General features: G+C 36.0%; 2 protein-coding genes across 5 annotated transcripts; both read right to left on the bottom strand.

Moving 5' to 3' along the window:
* Positions 1 to 5,704: 5,704 nt before the first annotated feature.
* On the bottom strand, positions 5,705 to 8,503 carry LOC110861675. 3 transcript variants are annotated; one of them, XR_004833259.1, is made up of 8 exons: positions 8,369 to 8,503; positions 8,100 to 8,264; positions 7,740 to 8,029; positions 7,404 to 7,673; positions 7,134 to 7,306; positions 6,730 to 7,039; positions 6,338 to 6,654; positions 5,705 to 6,030 (listed from the first exon to the last, which is right to left on the bottom strand). XR_004833259.1 is itself a non-coding variant. In XM_022110802.2 (7 exons), exons 2-7 carry the CDS (start codon positions 8,205 to 8,207, stop codon positions 6,519 to 6,521), a joined length of 1,287 nt encoding a protein of 428 aa, XP_021966494.2. In that variant the 5' UTR covers positions 8,208 to 8,264; positions 8,369 to 8,503; the 3' UTR covers positions 6,254 to 6,518. The 3 variants fall into 3 exon arrangements, 1 of the variants encoding a protein (XP_021966494.2); XR_004833260.1 differs by having other exon boundaries at positions 5,705 to 5,990; positions 6,381 to 6,654; XM_022110802.2 differs by lacking the exon at positions 5,705 to 6,030 and having other exon boundaries at positions 6,254 to 6,654.
* Positions 8,504 to 10,995: 2,492 nt separating this feature from the next.
* On the bottom strand, positions 10,996 to 12,363 carry LOC110861718. Of its 2 annotated transcripts, none has more exons than XM_022110844.2 (5): positions 12,283 to 12,363; positions 11,893 to 11,982; positions 11,723 to 11,823; positions 11,514 to 11,596; positions 10,996 to 11,448 (listed from the first exon to the last, which is right to left on the bottom strand). In XM_022110844.2, exons 1-5 carry the CDS (start codon positions 12,310 to 12,312, stop codon positions 11,258 to 11,260), a joined length of 495 nt encoding a protein of 164 aa, XP_021966536.1. In that variant the 5' UTR covers positions 12,313 to 12,363; the 3' UTR covers positions 10,996 to 11,257. The 2 variants fall into 2 exon arrangements, with proteins under 2 accessions (XP_021966536.1, XP_021966537.1); XM_022110845.2 differs by having other exon boundaries at positions 12,298 to 12,363.
* Positions 12,364 to 14,553: the final 2,190 nt, after the last annotated feature.

The raw sequence follows: 14,553 nt of genomic DNA, 5'->3' as shown, positions 1-14,553 counted from the left end.
AGCCATCGAGGTCCTCAAAGTATACGGATGGTTCTAGGATACGGAGGGATATGAGAATAATAGAGTAACGATGGGTGTGTCAGGCTGGTTCTCTCAAGTTTTTGTACAAATAAATATTATTCCGCACATAAATGTACTTCATATACATAAATACACTATAATTACACATCAATTTAATACAAATAGCTTAATACAAAATGTGCAAAACTCAGTCCAGTTCACAAAAACTACTGATTTTTGTCAATTCAAAATAAAAAAACACTCCTCTATTTTCCAGGTTAGAATCATGCCTTAGGTTTAAATGCATTGAGCCCATCGATTCGGCTGTGAGAGCGTTTTTTTTATTTAAATTTACAAGAATCGGTGGTTTTGGAGTAGTAGTGCAGAGTATAGTCGGATTGATGTTTTTTGAAATCCGATCCGATCCGAATTGGTCGGGTAATAAAAAATCCAATCCGATCCGAATTGGTCGGGTAATAAAAAATCCAATCCGATCCGAATTGGTCGGGTAATAAAAAATCCAATCCGATCCGACTTGGTCGGGTAATAAAAAATCCGATCCGAACCGAATTGGTCGGGTAATAAAAAATCCGACCCGATCCGATTTTATTGGGTCAGAAAAAAATCCAATCCAACCCGACCCAGTCGGATTCGGATTGGATTAATCCGGTTAAATCGGATATCCTACTACCCTCTGTAATAGTTCGAGTTTTGCATTACATCAAAGTTAACTATATTTGGCGGACGGGTGGTATATTTAATACATGTTTTAGAAAAATTTGGACGGAACAAGCCTGGCACACCGGTTGGAAGTTAGTGACGAAAGTGAGATAAACCTTCATAGTTAACGTGTTTGAATAGCTCTAACTGTAACACGGATTCAGTCAGAAATGGGGTACATATTAGGAAGAGGAGTCTTTTCTGTGCCATGTTTTAAAAAGAACACAGCTGCGTGACAAGGTTCTTGTCCTTCCAATATTTAATTCACTAAATGGGAGCATTGGGTTCAAATCTGACCGTTAAAAATTCATGTAGGCTAGACTCGCCATTTTCATGGGTTATTGTTTGACCAAGTTTTTATTTCAATTCAGCCAAAAAACAATTGTCAGGTAGGGATCGTTAAGTCTGCAAAATGCATTTGGTTAATTGGCCATTGTTATACTTAAATACCTAACAGGTGTTGAAATACGTCATGTCTCAAGACTTTGTGTAGTATTTAGTTATGAAAGGTCTCTAGGGTGAAAATCGTGTGTCGAATTTGACATAATTCGACACACCTGCCCGGACCAATGGTTTTTGCAGAAAAAGTATGAACGATTCTGCATAAAATTTCTGACAGGTATATTCTGCAGAAAGGTTTTGCACAATTATGCATAATTCTGCATATTTTATGCACAAATTGTTTCGGCGTAAATTTTTCTGCATAAAATCCAGCCAATTCTCTGCATAAAAACCAGCCAAATTTATGCATAAAATCCCTTAAATTTTTCACCTGGGCTAGCAAGCGAATTTATCGTAGTTAAGTCGTTAATGGACTTATGTATTTATGTAGGTATCTCTTTAAGCTTCTGCATACATAAATATTTGCTATGCACTTATTGAAACCGTACTGAAATTGCAGTAGAATCTGAGCTGCACAATAAATGGTAATGGTAGGCCGACTAAAGTTGTAATTCAAAAATTTTTATACGTACAGTAAGCAAAAATTTAAATCGTACCCTTTTCTGTCACGTCATAAATCCATGGTTTTCTACTTAATCCAAACCGATTATTATTATGCAATACATCAGCCTTGTAGGAAATTTAACGTAGATTCCGAAGATGACACACATTTTTTTGTTTTTCCTTACTAATTATGAACCACCAATTAAAAAGTCGGGGAAGATTTAAAATCCATGCAAAAAATTAAATCGTACCCATGCGGGTTTTTAATGCAAATTTTGTTTAATAATTAGTTAACACTTTGAAACGCCTTGGATTACTTCAATTACAGCTTTGAGACGCCGCGGCATGAATTTTACTAATTCTTTGCCACCTCCGGTCAGAAGTTTACAAACACTTTGCTTAAAATAACATGCAAGTCATATTTGGTCTTCGGTTTTCGGTTCAAAATCCTCGTCGCCAATTACTGCCATAAATTTTCGATGGGGATGACGCCAGTACATAGATCAGGCAACCCACGGAAGAGCCTTAATTCCCTTTTACTCGAGGTACCGATTAATAAATTTCGCGAATTTTTGGGATCAGTGTCCAATTGCAAATTTATTTTCGTCACGAGTCTCAATTTCCTCGCTCAACGGACTTGATTTCCCTCCAGAATTGTCAGCTGGACTTCATTGTTGATGATTGACTCAATAAAGATAAAGTTCCAACACCATTCCAAAATTTTGAGGCCCAAACCATCACAATTCCCTCGTTATTTTACACGGTATTTTTCATGCATTTCGGTTTATTGGCTTCTCCAGGTTTCCTGCATATCTTTACGACTGCATTCGACCTAGATATGTTGCACATGGTTGTGTTATGCTGACTGATACGTTTTCAGCCATTGAGAATCCTAACGCTAAGGTCCAGGGCCCACTTTGTACGCTGTGCCATATTTGACTTATAGATGAATGGCTTCTTGCTTGCACTTCGACCCTTAAAGCCCCTTTCCCGGATCCGTCCTCTGATTGTTTGAGTAGAAACCGTTCTTTTGTATTGTTCTTGCAGTCCAGATGCAATTTTCGGGGCCAAAAGTCCTCCGCTGGTCAAGATCTTGATGATCATATTTGGATGCTCGCCCTTGTTAATTGCCGTTTTATGTCCACGGCAATGAAAATTGCCCAAGAATCCAGTTTTCCTCCATGGTTGGGAAATGGATTGGATAGTAGGCTCCTAAAACTTCGTCCCCAATGCAATTTTGTAGTAACATTGTCATTTCCTATGCAGAAAAATAACCCTCTTCTTTCCACTGCATATAGCTATTTTCTGCTCATTTTTCGGGATGTCTAGCAGCGTCAAAGTCAAAAAGTTTGAAACCTTTTACATGAAAATATTAAAAACTGTATAGCAATCTAATTTCACTTAAGAATTACCGTTTTTGAGTTTGTAGAAGAATGAGATGGTGAAAAAACCGAAAGGGTACGATTTAATTTTTTGCATGAATTTCGAATTCTCCGCCACTTTCAAATTAATGGTTCATTATCCGTAAGGAAAACGGAAAAATGCCTTTTATATTCGGAATCTACATTAAATTTCCTACGAAATGGACGTATGACATAGTAAGAATTGATTTACATAAAGCAGAGAACCATTAATTTTTGATATCCCAGAAAAGGGTACGATTTAAATTTTTGCTTACTGTATACGTCTAATTTTTCTCCGGAATTAAAGACCACGAACAATAATACCAATATACTCTCGCAAGATGCTTATGCTGCACCTGTATTAATTTCTTGTTCGCTTAGGACTAGTTAAGTTAGGAACAGGATCCAGCTCAATTTTTTTTAAGACGACGTGATTCGGGCCAGCCGATGCCTTACATTCCATTTTTTGGGTTCAGTATGGGTACACAGACATACAGGGTGGTTTAAATGTCAGGTTACAATGGAAAATTTTTCAATGGGAAAAATTCGCAAATCTCCATTAGTTACCGAAATTTTGCCTTTGAAATTCAATATTTTAAGAATTTTGTCATCAGTGTTTCATAAGTTTTGATAAAAATTAATAAAAATCTCAATCCCAAATCCCAACTAGTGGAAATTTACGAATTTTTCCCATCGAAAAATTTTCCATTGTAACCTGACATTTAAACCACCCTGTACATGTTAAAACCAGTATAATCTCCGCATCTTTACAAGGACGATGCCCAGTATTCAAAATTTTACTTGTCAATTGGGGGCATACATATGATAATCTGCATACCTGCCCTTTTATTGTTGATAATTTCATCCTACAAATTCCTGCAAAGTAGTCATAAATTTTCTGGGAAAAAGTATTTCAAAAAATGGTTGGCTTTACGTCCATCTCATCGACCAAACCTCTCCCGGAAATATGTAAGGGAGGAAACCGTCCCCGAGTATTTATTGGAGAGGGCAAATCACTTTTTGAAGGAGGGCCGCCGTGAGGCATTTCTGGTACGGGACATTGTAACGTTTTTACCGTAAAATTTGCATTATTTTGGTCGAAAGCGTCGAAAACTGGAAATGTTTAATGGAGCTGCCCATTTTTAAGTTTTGGACACTTTACGATTTTTTCCATATGTCGGTTGGTGGTCAAAAGGGGGAAAACTTACGATAATTTTTGACCGTGTCTCGTCACGGATGGTTTCAGCGAAGGGAAACAGTCTGCATATATGTATATGATAACTCGGTTATCATATACACATTTCAGGAGAACGGTCTGACCGGGGAGCGTCTCGCCTTTAAAAATTTTGACAATGAGACGCTACGAGTCGCGAGTTGTTTCTACAAGCGTGGCCTTCGCAAGGGAGCAGTGGCGGCGGAAGCAGGGGGACAGGGGGACATTGTCCCCCCAGAAATTTAGCAAAATCGTATCTTGCCCATGTTAATAAGCCCCTCCTATTCCTATCCTACAATGCTAATGTCCCCACATGTCCCCCCAACTTCCGCCGCCACTGCAAGGGAGACATCGTCGTTTACATACATGACGTCTCACCAGCTCCCCTAAATCGTCATGGTGATGGTGATTATTTTTAAATAGATACATATTTAATTAATTAAGTATAATTTTAATCGAATTAAATTTTTAAAGGGGTCTGGCGTGCAAATGGGGTCGTTCGTTCGCTCTATGTCGGAAAGTATATAGGTGGCGGCTATTTAAATACATATATTGTGAATTTTAGTGGCACAAATAATTAATTTTGCACTGCTGAATAGAAACCATCCTGGAAAAAATTAAGGAGTCGAACTCTCACTGGATTTTCTGTGACGCCGAAAATGCCCACAAGTGTCAAAGTATTGCCGACAAGGTGGGATGGACAGTGGAAATTGTGGTGTGTGGCGAGGGGGCGGATGGATTTATGTCCATAAATGTACTCTCAGTTCTGTTTTAAGGTTCCCATGGATGACGCTTTGGCGCATAATCTCACTCTGCCCCTATCCAATGTCTTCAAATGCAATTTCTAAAATCGAATCAACTCCATGAGTTTTGAGATAAATTCAACTTTTGATAGCTTAATTTAAAGCTGATTTTTGGCACTACTAACAAGTCGATTTGAAAAAAATTCAAAAATTCATTTTCGAGGAAATTTATTGTGAAAAATTGGCAAACTAAATAATCTTTTAATTTTTTTCAAATCGACTTGTTTGTAGTGCCAAAAATTAGCTTTAAATTAAGCTATCAAAAGTTGAATTTATCTCAAAACTCATGGAGTTGATTGGATTTTAGAAATTGCATTTGAAGACATTGGATAGGGGCAGAGTCAGATTACGCGCCAAAGCGTCATCCATGGGAACCTTAAGCTAATCCTAAATCCCGTCCCGAGTACGTAAGGTAGCCTCGATAAAGAGCAAAGGTTACGCTGGATTTGTACAGTTTACCTAACATACAATTGCGAGAATAAGGGTAGCCATAGATATGTACTTCCCTGAAAATCGGCCAAATTCTTGATGCAAACAGTATGTACTGGAAATTATTGCTTAATCCATCCTTTCACTATCCAAGTAAATGTCTAATAAATACATATGCATTAATGTGGACTACTGGTTTTATGTAATTTTTATAATTCACGGAAATAGACTTTGCATTTCTTAACACGAGTTGTATATTTATCTAGTTCTACGAATGTAAGCATATGTTAAATTATACAAGGTAAATTGATCATTACGGAAATATTTTTAGTGACAGTTTCAATCAACTAGTTATGTTTGATTTAAATATTTATATGTAAATATACATACACATAATAATGTAATAATGTATTTGTACAAAATTAAATAACAATAAAGAATTTGATTATTTTCAATTCATAAAAAATAGTTGAGCACCTATGTAATTATGGGCATACGTAGTTAATTACATATTTAACTAACAATGCGATGGTGTGAAGTGTAACGCTCCGATTTGGTTGAAATTTCGAAATTATGTGGTCCATGTCAATGCAACCAACGTTTCTTGAGCCAGTTTGTGCGATGGTGCGAATTAGTCGAAATATTTGAGGTCAAAGTTGGAAAATGGAAGCTTTTTAGCACAGGAAGAGAATGGAAGTCCTCCGGCTGGTAAAAATCGCCCATTTTTCAACTTTGACCTCAAAAATTTTGCCAAATTCTGACCATCGACATAATTCTGACATAATTCCAAAATTTCAACCAATTTGGAGGGTTACACTTCACACCATCGCATTGTAAGACTAATCAAAAAAATTAACAATTTCGGACATATTTAGATAGAAAGCATGGCCTTAACAATTTTTATCGTTAGATGTTTAAATTTTCGATAAGTAATCTTGCCTAGCGCCTTTTGCCCTTATCATGGTTGCAGTCTTAACGTAACTCAGATTTCATCATAGCGACGTTTCAATAAGAAGGAGGTTTATATGGAAAGTCCAAGTTTGCTTCTTCCCTCCACTCAGTATCATGTCTAAAGCACAGCGTATAAAACAAGGTTTGATTTGATCCCAACCGGCGAATAATTGGAAACAAGGAGAAATCTCTAAAATAAAATAAATGATACACTCATGATTTACCAACTCGCATAAATATATTTTTCTATATTGTTTTAACGCACTCTAAAATGCTTATTTTCGAGACGACTCCAAGTTTCTTAAATTTGATATATTTTCCCGGCTTTATGGATTTGTCGAGTTGCTCCCTTTTTCCACTGTCGAGTTCAGGAAGTTGTAAAAGGGAAAACAAATGATCCGAGTCGGAAATTAATACGCCAGTTTGGCGGAATTTGGGCCACATTTGGCTCGATATTGGGTACATTATGGCATTTAGATCGATCGATGGTTTACACTTTTTAGTCTGGATACTGATTGTTTTTTCATTACTCAGGTGGAACGGGGTGCATTTAGACAGCAGGAAATTAAGGCCACCTAAGACAAAAATTAAATTGAAGTTTAATTAAAATTTAAGCTTAATTAAAGATCAGTATAATCAAGAAACAAAAAAAATATCATAAAAACTTGCATTCTGGCGACGTTGCTTTGATGTAACTTCCCCTGAATGGGTTTGGGGCCGATACTAAGGCGCTTATCGTGTCGTGCGATACTCCAAAATTATTTTCTCTCTTGAGAGGAACCCTATAGAAATCTGTACACATCAGAATCGGCATGGGAAATCCAGGCATTTCTATTTCTTGCCTGAGAATAAATAAACCAACCACAAATTGTACACCATTTCATTTCTTAAATTATAAATGGATGCTATAAAAATGCATTCGTGTCCGAATTTGCTCACCACGGGGGATACAACTGGAGTACAGCGCCTAACTTTATCTCGTACAAATACAACGGTCGAAACATAACGCAACGATCTATATCACGTTCCACGAGGCGACAGATTGTCCAAACTAGTTTGTCCCGAGTTCCACAAACGTGCCTAATGATAAGTGTGACAGCTTGAGATTCGTCGTACTCGTAAGTGTGGTCATAAATATATTGTGGGAATCTTCGGACCGAGTTTTCGTACGGGGTGAGAAGTGCTTTCATTTCTTCGACCAAAGAGTACCTACAAAAATTAAAATATATTTATAAATACAAATAATTATTATCTCTTTGGAATTTATAATCATACTTTTTTTTCGTCGTCCCGTCAATGTCAGTATTTTGGTTTGTATCGGAATTACATAACGGGTTCGTGGGGGGGGAGTCGTATTCCTCAATTTCAAACTCCTCATCATCTGAGGGCTCTTTTCTAGGGGGTGTTTTTGGGGTTGGTGGTTTTGAGAGGGTTTTTTTGCGTGGTGGTTTTAAGAGTGGTGGTTTTGAGAGTGGTGTTTTTGAAGGTGGTGTTTTTGAAGTAGATGCTGTCTTACCAAAGATGGCAAAATCTTTTTGTTTTCCTTGAAAAAATTTTTCCCATGCCTGCAAGAATTAAATAATAGGTACAAAATAAATTAGAATTAAATATTTAAAACGTTGCTGAAAGTAAAACCTTGTTCTCCGAAGATCTTCTCTTTTGAGGTCTGACCCCTGTTTCGGCCTCGGTCAGGGACGAGTCGGAGGTACCAGGGATGGCACTTTCCAGCGATGACCGCTTCATTTTCAATTTTGCACGGGGTAGCTTCGTATTTCGATACGTTTCTTATTGCATGGCAATCTATTATAATTAAAAGTTTATTTCGGACAAAATATTTTTTATGTATGTATGGACAAGATAATAATTCTTAAAGTCAGGATATTAGTTCGTTCGATACTACTTACCATGCTCCAGTGAAATAATTGATGACTAACTATTTGAAATTCAGAATTTCAACTTGAAATACAGATGAAAATATCTGCACTCGGTCGGACGAGGGAAAACTGTGAACTGTATGTTCAATCAGCTGCTGGTCAAATGTGCCGGGCACTTGTCTCATCAGGGCAACACGGCACAGCTTGTAAAGCACCCGACGCATTTATGAAAAACAACTCGTTGCACACTTTTCGAGTTGTCGAACACGAGATCAGAGCTGGGATAATCCTGATTAAGGATTATGGATTATTAATCCATAATCCCTAATCCGGCAATAAGAGATTTTTGTAATCCCTTTAATAGTAATTTAATATTCACTTTAATAGTGTTCCACGTTCTATACATCTGCAACTTTTCACCTATCTCACACTACTACTTACCACTCCCACAATCTTGATTTCAACTCCAGACAGATTTATGGCTTCCATGATGTGATATTATTTACATATTGCTTGAAAAATGGTGTTACGCTAGGAAATTTACTCGCAACATTGCTATTTAGAATCCGTCGACTGATGTGCCAAATACTTATTCATCCATTCGTTGTGGTTGAAAGGTTAAAATTGTCACATTATTATATGTATAGGGCGTAACTAAACTCAATTATAACTCTTTTTACTGCATCAATCACTTAAGCAATGAGTTCCGGTGAAAGTGATGTAGGCGAAAAATCAATTGTGTAACATGAGTAATTGCGTTAGACTTGGACTTCAACTTTTGCCCATAAATTGTTCAGAAACATCATTCCCTCGTGTTCTAATCAGCTTCTCGTGAACGCATACATACAAAAAATATCGTAATTTTAAATACAAGTTTAAGACAGATTGTTAAGCGTGGGAGTTCTAAAAAAAATTACATTGCGTGATGTTCGATTTGTAAATAATTGGTTGGTTCAAAGTGAATGAAAAAAAACTGGAAAAATAAGCCTGAAGGAACATATGTACCTAAATATGCAGCTCGTCGTGAAAACCCCCAATGTTGTCAGTATCTTACGTACAGACGGTACGAGAAAATATTTTGCGTACATATATAGTTTAACCTGGATGTCGTATGCAGACACAAATATCTACATATTTATATGTACATATTTATGTACCTCAACTTGTGCTTACATAAATATTTGTTATAAAAAATTTTGCGGAATGTGAAGTAAAATTAATTTCGCTAGTGGAAATCAAACCAAATCATGCTAAACCCAGATTATTCAGGGTAGTACCCATGCCTTGCGGAAAACCAAGCGTTCTTGCGAACATGCGGTGCCCTTAACTTGTCGAATTTTCCACAACTGTGCCAATATCGCACTATTTGTAAATGCCATTTATATGTATGTATAAAGGGCTTTCAAATATAGGCATAAATTTTCTTTCAAACGAACGTGGTCGAAAAATACTCTGGGTTGAACATGGTTTCCGACCCCATTGTTGGAAAATTTGTTTTATATTTGTTGTTTATCGTGTGAGTAATTTTGACGCAAAAGTTTATACTGCAATGTGCAGATATTTATCTATTTTTCTAGATCTTAAATAGATGTAGAAATTTTTTCGTCGAATTTTGTACTCAATTTTGTCCTTTAATCAATTTGAAGTACATAAAGAGTGTATGATAAGCCTATGGTTTTGCAATATTGCATTATAGTGCATTAGGTAAAAGTGTCCTGCATTGCCCAATTAAACCGGATATTCATACGGAGAAATGTAATTATGCATTAGTTGCAACTAAATAGGTTCTATTTCTCGACATTTGTTAAATATGTATGTATGTATGTACTATGTACTATGCACACTTTTTAATAATTCATGGCTCGTTAAATCCACCTTTACCATCAGAGTTTTTCTCATTTTCAATCTTCACGATGTCATCAAACTTTATCTCTTGCACACATTTCTTTCCTCCATCAATTGGTGTCTTCTCCTTCACGAGCTTGCAAATGGGAAGAGCCCACCCACACTTGATGGACCTCACCAATCGCCACGAGTTTGTGGTCACGTCGCAAAACATTTTTGCCCGTGGAGATAAATATTAATTCACAGACTTAATTGTTATTAATTCCTCAAAGTTTAATGTTATTCATCCATCCAATTAATTAGTAAATTATGCAAAATTGAATGAAATCGATAAAATTTTGGTCATCCATCCGCCTTACAATCAATGCACCATTCTGGTACAAGGACGACGTCGTCCTTGTATCGAGATGGCGTACGCCATCTCGATACAAATTGCCAGAATGACAAGGACCGCGATTGCTTTGACCAAGAAGAGGCCAACCTTGCCTAAAAATTACGAAAAACTCGTAAGTTTTAGTACAAGTTTGGATTAAAATGTAAACCCGGATTAATGGTACATATATTTTTAGGGATTAATAACCCCTAATCAATTTTGCTCAGGTTGATGTTTGTGGAAGTAGGCATATGTAGGAATTATTTAGCCGCACATTATCCAAATGGTCATGCTTATCTGCGGTTTCAATAACCTTCAATTGAAACGTAATTAAATCGATTCTAAGGACAAAGGAGCTTTAAGTATGGTACAATAACTTCCGCAACCCATATTCATTCATCAGTTCGATACAAATTAGAGTTTAAACAAAAAACATATGTACTTCTGCACATGGGTTTTAATCAGTTTATGGATTTGTAAATATGTTAAAATTATTTATATTTTTATGCGCATTTGAAATTAATTACGCATAAATAGTTTAAAACTATTCGAATTATTCAAAACGCAAACAGACTGGACAATTTCACATCTGGATATTCCATCACTACTTTAAATACCTACACCTACGCCCATCAGGATTTTCAGCTTCGACAAGGTGGAAGACCTCCAGTGACAAGTCTCGAACTGCTCCATAAAATGTGTCACCGTTTGCAATGGCAAATCATACTGGTTGAAACGATATGCATCGAACATCCCGGCATGGCTGTGCACGTATCTTCGAACGTGTAGGATATCGGAGATTCGCAAGTTGCCATGGATACTGGCGATGTCACGCATGAAATCAGATCACCGTCGTCATATTCACACGCATCCTTTAGTCGTTGGCAGAAAACTGGAGATTCCACAAGCCATATATTTTTTTTAAACATGTCCATCTGGATTTACATAGTTTCTCACCTTGCGCGGCACGTGCTTGCCAGACTGAATATCTGCCTTGTGTATGTGACCCTGGGAATGTCGGCCATTCGGAGCATGGAGATCTGAAATTAATAGGAAAATTTTATGTCGGTGTAAGCAATTTGCAATCAAGTATTAGGTTAAACTGTTTTTTAAAATAATGACAGGCTAAATTCTTTATCGGACTTCTGATTAAGAGATTAACTCACCCGCCAAAAATTGGGACGGGTATGGGCCACAGACGCTGGCGAGGTGCTCTATTCGCTCCGTTGTGCATTATTTTACCTGTTGCCACAAGGTTAGATGCTGGCTAAAAGTTTCAAAGTCCAAGATTTTAAGAATGTAGCAGTTGAATTTTCGTAAGTTTTTCTAAACTTGCCATTTTTTGAAGGACGGTGTTTCCTATGGATTCGTAGTTTTGTCCCTCCGCAGCACAAAACCTGCCCAAAAATCCGATCACCAAAAGTAGCTACACGTGTAAAAATCAGGAAAAAATAAAATTTTAACGAGTTACCACCAATGCTTTAAGATCAGAAATTAAAACCTTGAGAAATTTATCTGTCCCTCATTCAAATATAAACAAAATTTTCATTCGATTTCAAGAAAATATTAATGTAATAAATATATCTTTCTTAAACGTGAAGGTGTATGTAAATACCCAATTTTTTTGTGCTTCATTTAGAAAATTATTGTTATTACATATTTATTATGAAAAAGTTATAAATTGCGGAAATAGGCTTCCTTCCTTCCGAGTAAATATGTAACTTACAAGACCCAGCCTTACTTTCTTGATTAACATGATGGTGACCACTCGTTAAACTGGTGCACAATTAAAGGATAATTTACCCCTGGCAAAAATACATATTGTCATCCGCTTTTATACTTGCCGAGAACTTGACACGTTTTGCAAATAAAAAGATTTTCGTTTTTTTAAATATATGTATGTACTTGAAAGAGTTGAATGGTTGATTCACTTTGATAAGATTGTCAACTCTTAAAAATGATTCATCGTCACGTTTAACAAGACAGACTCGACTTCCATTTTTTGATATGATCGGGGTCATCCGATTTTTTGGCACCCTTTAAATTCTCGTCAGTGCACTGACACACTGAAGTGTGACAAATATTTGTAACTGCATCTAAATTTCCGTACTGTTTAATCCCAATGTACATATGTATGTAGGTATTTATCTGTGTGTATTAAGGTACACAGGTGTGTATGTACATGGTTAATTTATGGGAGAAATTAGTAGAATGGAAATTTTTTTGTACTTCATGGGACCAATTTTAGTTGCTTTATACCATCGTAAAATTCTGTATTTCACAAAATAAATAGGGGAAATGATGGCATAGTTAAAAGTTTGTGACCTTATTGTTCATGCATAAAATAAGTAATTCATGAAAGTTGTATATCTCCGTCGCTTTCTCTAACGGAGGACACATTACGGTTTTTGTGCAAAATTATTTGGCACTTTTTTTGCATTATCTTTTGAGTATGATTATATATGTATGTCAAATACATACATATGTACAGATGTATGTAGTTGACATACATGTGTAGTTCATGTGAAGAATCCCCGCAATTCCCTGTAAAACTCTACCCGGTGTCGACCTCCGATAAATAAATACATATTAAATTACCTTTCATGTGCGGTTGAGTTTCAATAAAAACAAACCTGTTTTTATTTGCATTAATACTTTACACATTCTATTTAATATTCAAAGACTAAAATCATGCATACATAAATCCGAGAAATAAAAAAAAACCAGTCCAAAACTGGATTCATACCATACATTTCGGGCCTAAATCACACACATGTGTGTGCAAATCTTGCGCAAAATATATGTACAGATAAAAAACTTACACATATGTACGCCGTTCCAATGTATTTACTCGCACACCGCCAACAGGTTGAAAAATTCTTGAATAAGGGAACAACCATATATTACGTCATTAAAAATGTGAATGGGTGGTTTTTAGTGGTCCATCTTAACGTTTAGCTTAATATGAAGATTAAAGAAATGGTGGTTGGGTAGTCTAAATCATTGTAAGAATCAGTGTTTTTTGATGACGTACTAAATATATGGACGTTCCCTAAGTCCATGTCGAGAAGGGAGATCAGGTTTTGTGAGGCAAAAATTGGGTTAATTTTGTAAAAACAAGACCCATTTTCACATCTGAATTGACCTCTGTTGTGGACGTAGCTCCTTATTTTTCATCTTATAAAAAATTATACGCGTGCGTTAAAATTGAATTTATTTACTTCTATGTAAATAGAACTACAAGTATTTTTTTACATATTTAGATTCTGTAGAGCTTTAAACGGTTGAAACAACCAGGTCACATCACAATAATGGTAATTATTTTAGTAAAAAAAATATCAGTTCAAAATTTTTCCTATCTTGCTGCCAAAATTTCCAATCAAATTCCAAAAGAAATTTTACACAAAGCTGAACGGAAGTTGTGGAGTTTTTTAATTTTCTCGATTAATATTAACATTAATATTAACAAATTTTGTAAATCTTTATCCCATTTTGGACAAAATTATGACTTTCATATTTATTTTCGATAGTAACTTTAAAAATCTTATACAATCTGGTGTCGTATTTTAATTTTGCACAATTTTTTTCCAGATTTTACAACTTATCACAACCCTCTGCATACTCCAGCTCAGCTTACCGACGTATTCTTTAGATCCCGTTTTTCCACGTGATGTCCCACTAACGGAACAAAATAAAAGAGTGGATCCGATTCCAATGGTAGGTAAGCACTCTTAAAAATGATGCTACCCATTTGAAAATTAAATGTGTTTTCTTTGAATCCTGTATTAAGAGTGAACTGTACAAAATCTAGAGTAAACTTTACCCGTTAACGTTGCCCTTGATTTAGTATATTTTAATTTGAACATAAAATTCAGAGTGTATTTAATTTTCAGAAGGGTAACATCATTTTGAAGAATGTTAAGAAATATTAGAAAATTTACCCTGCAGTCTATAAATTGTCGCGTTTCAGACATTACGACAAACGACGCGTCGCGCC

The sequence above is a fragment of the Folsomia candida genome, unplaced genomic scaffold (assembly GCF_002217175.1).
Source record: "Folsomia candida strain VU population unplaced genomic scaffold, ASM221717v1 Fcan01_Sc044, whole genome shotgun sequence".
Classification (NCBI taxonomy): domain Eukaryota; kingdom Metazoa; phylum Arthropoda; class Collembola; order Entomobryomorpha; family Isotomidae; genus Folsomia; species Folsomia candida.
This window is presented reverse-complemented; position numbering and strand designations above follow the sequence as displayed.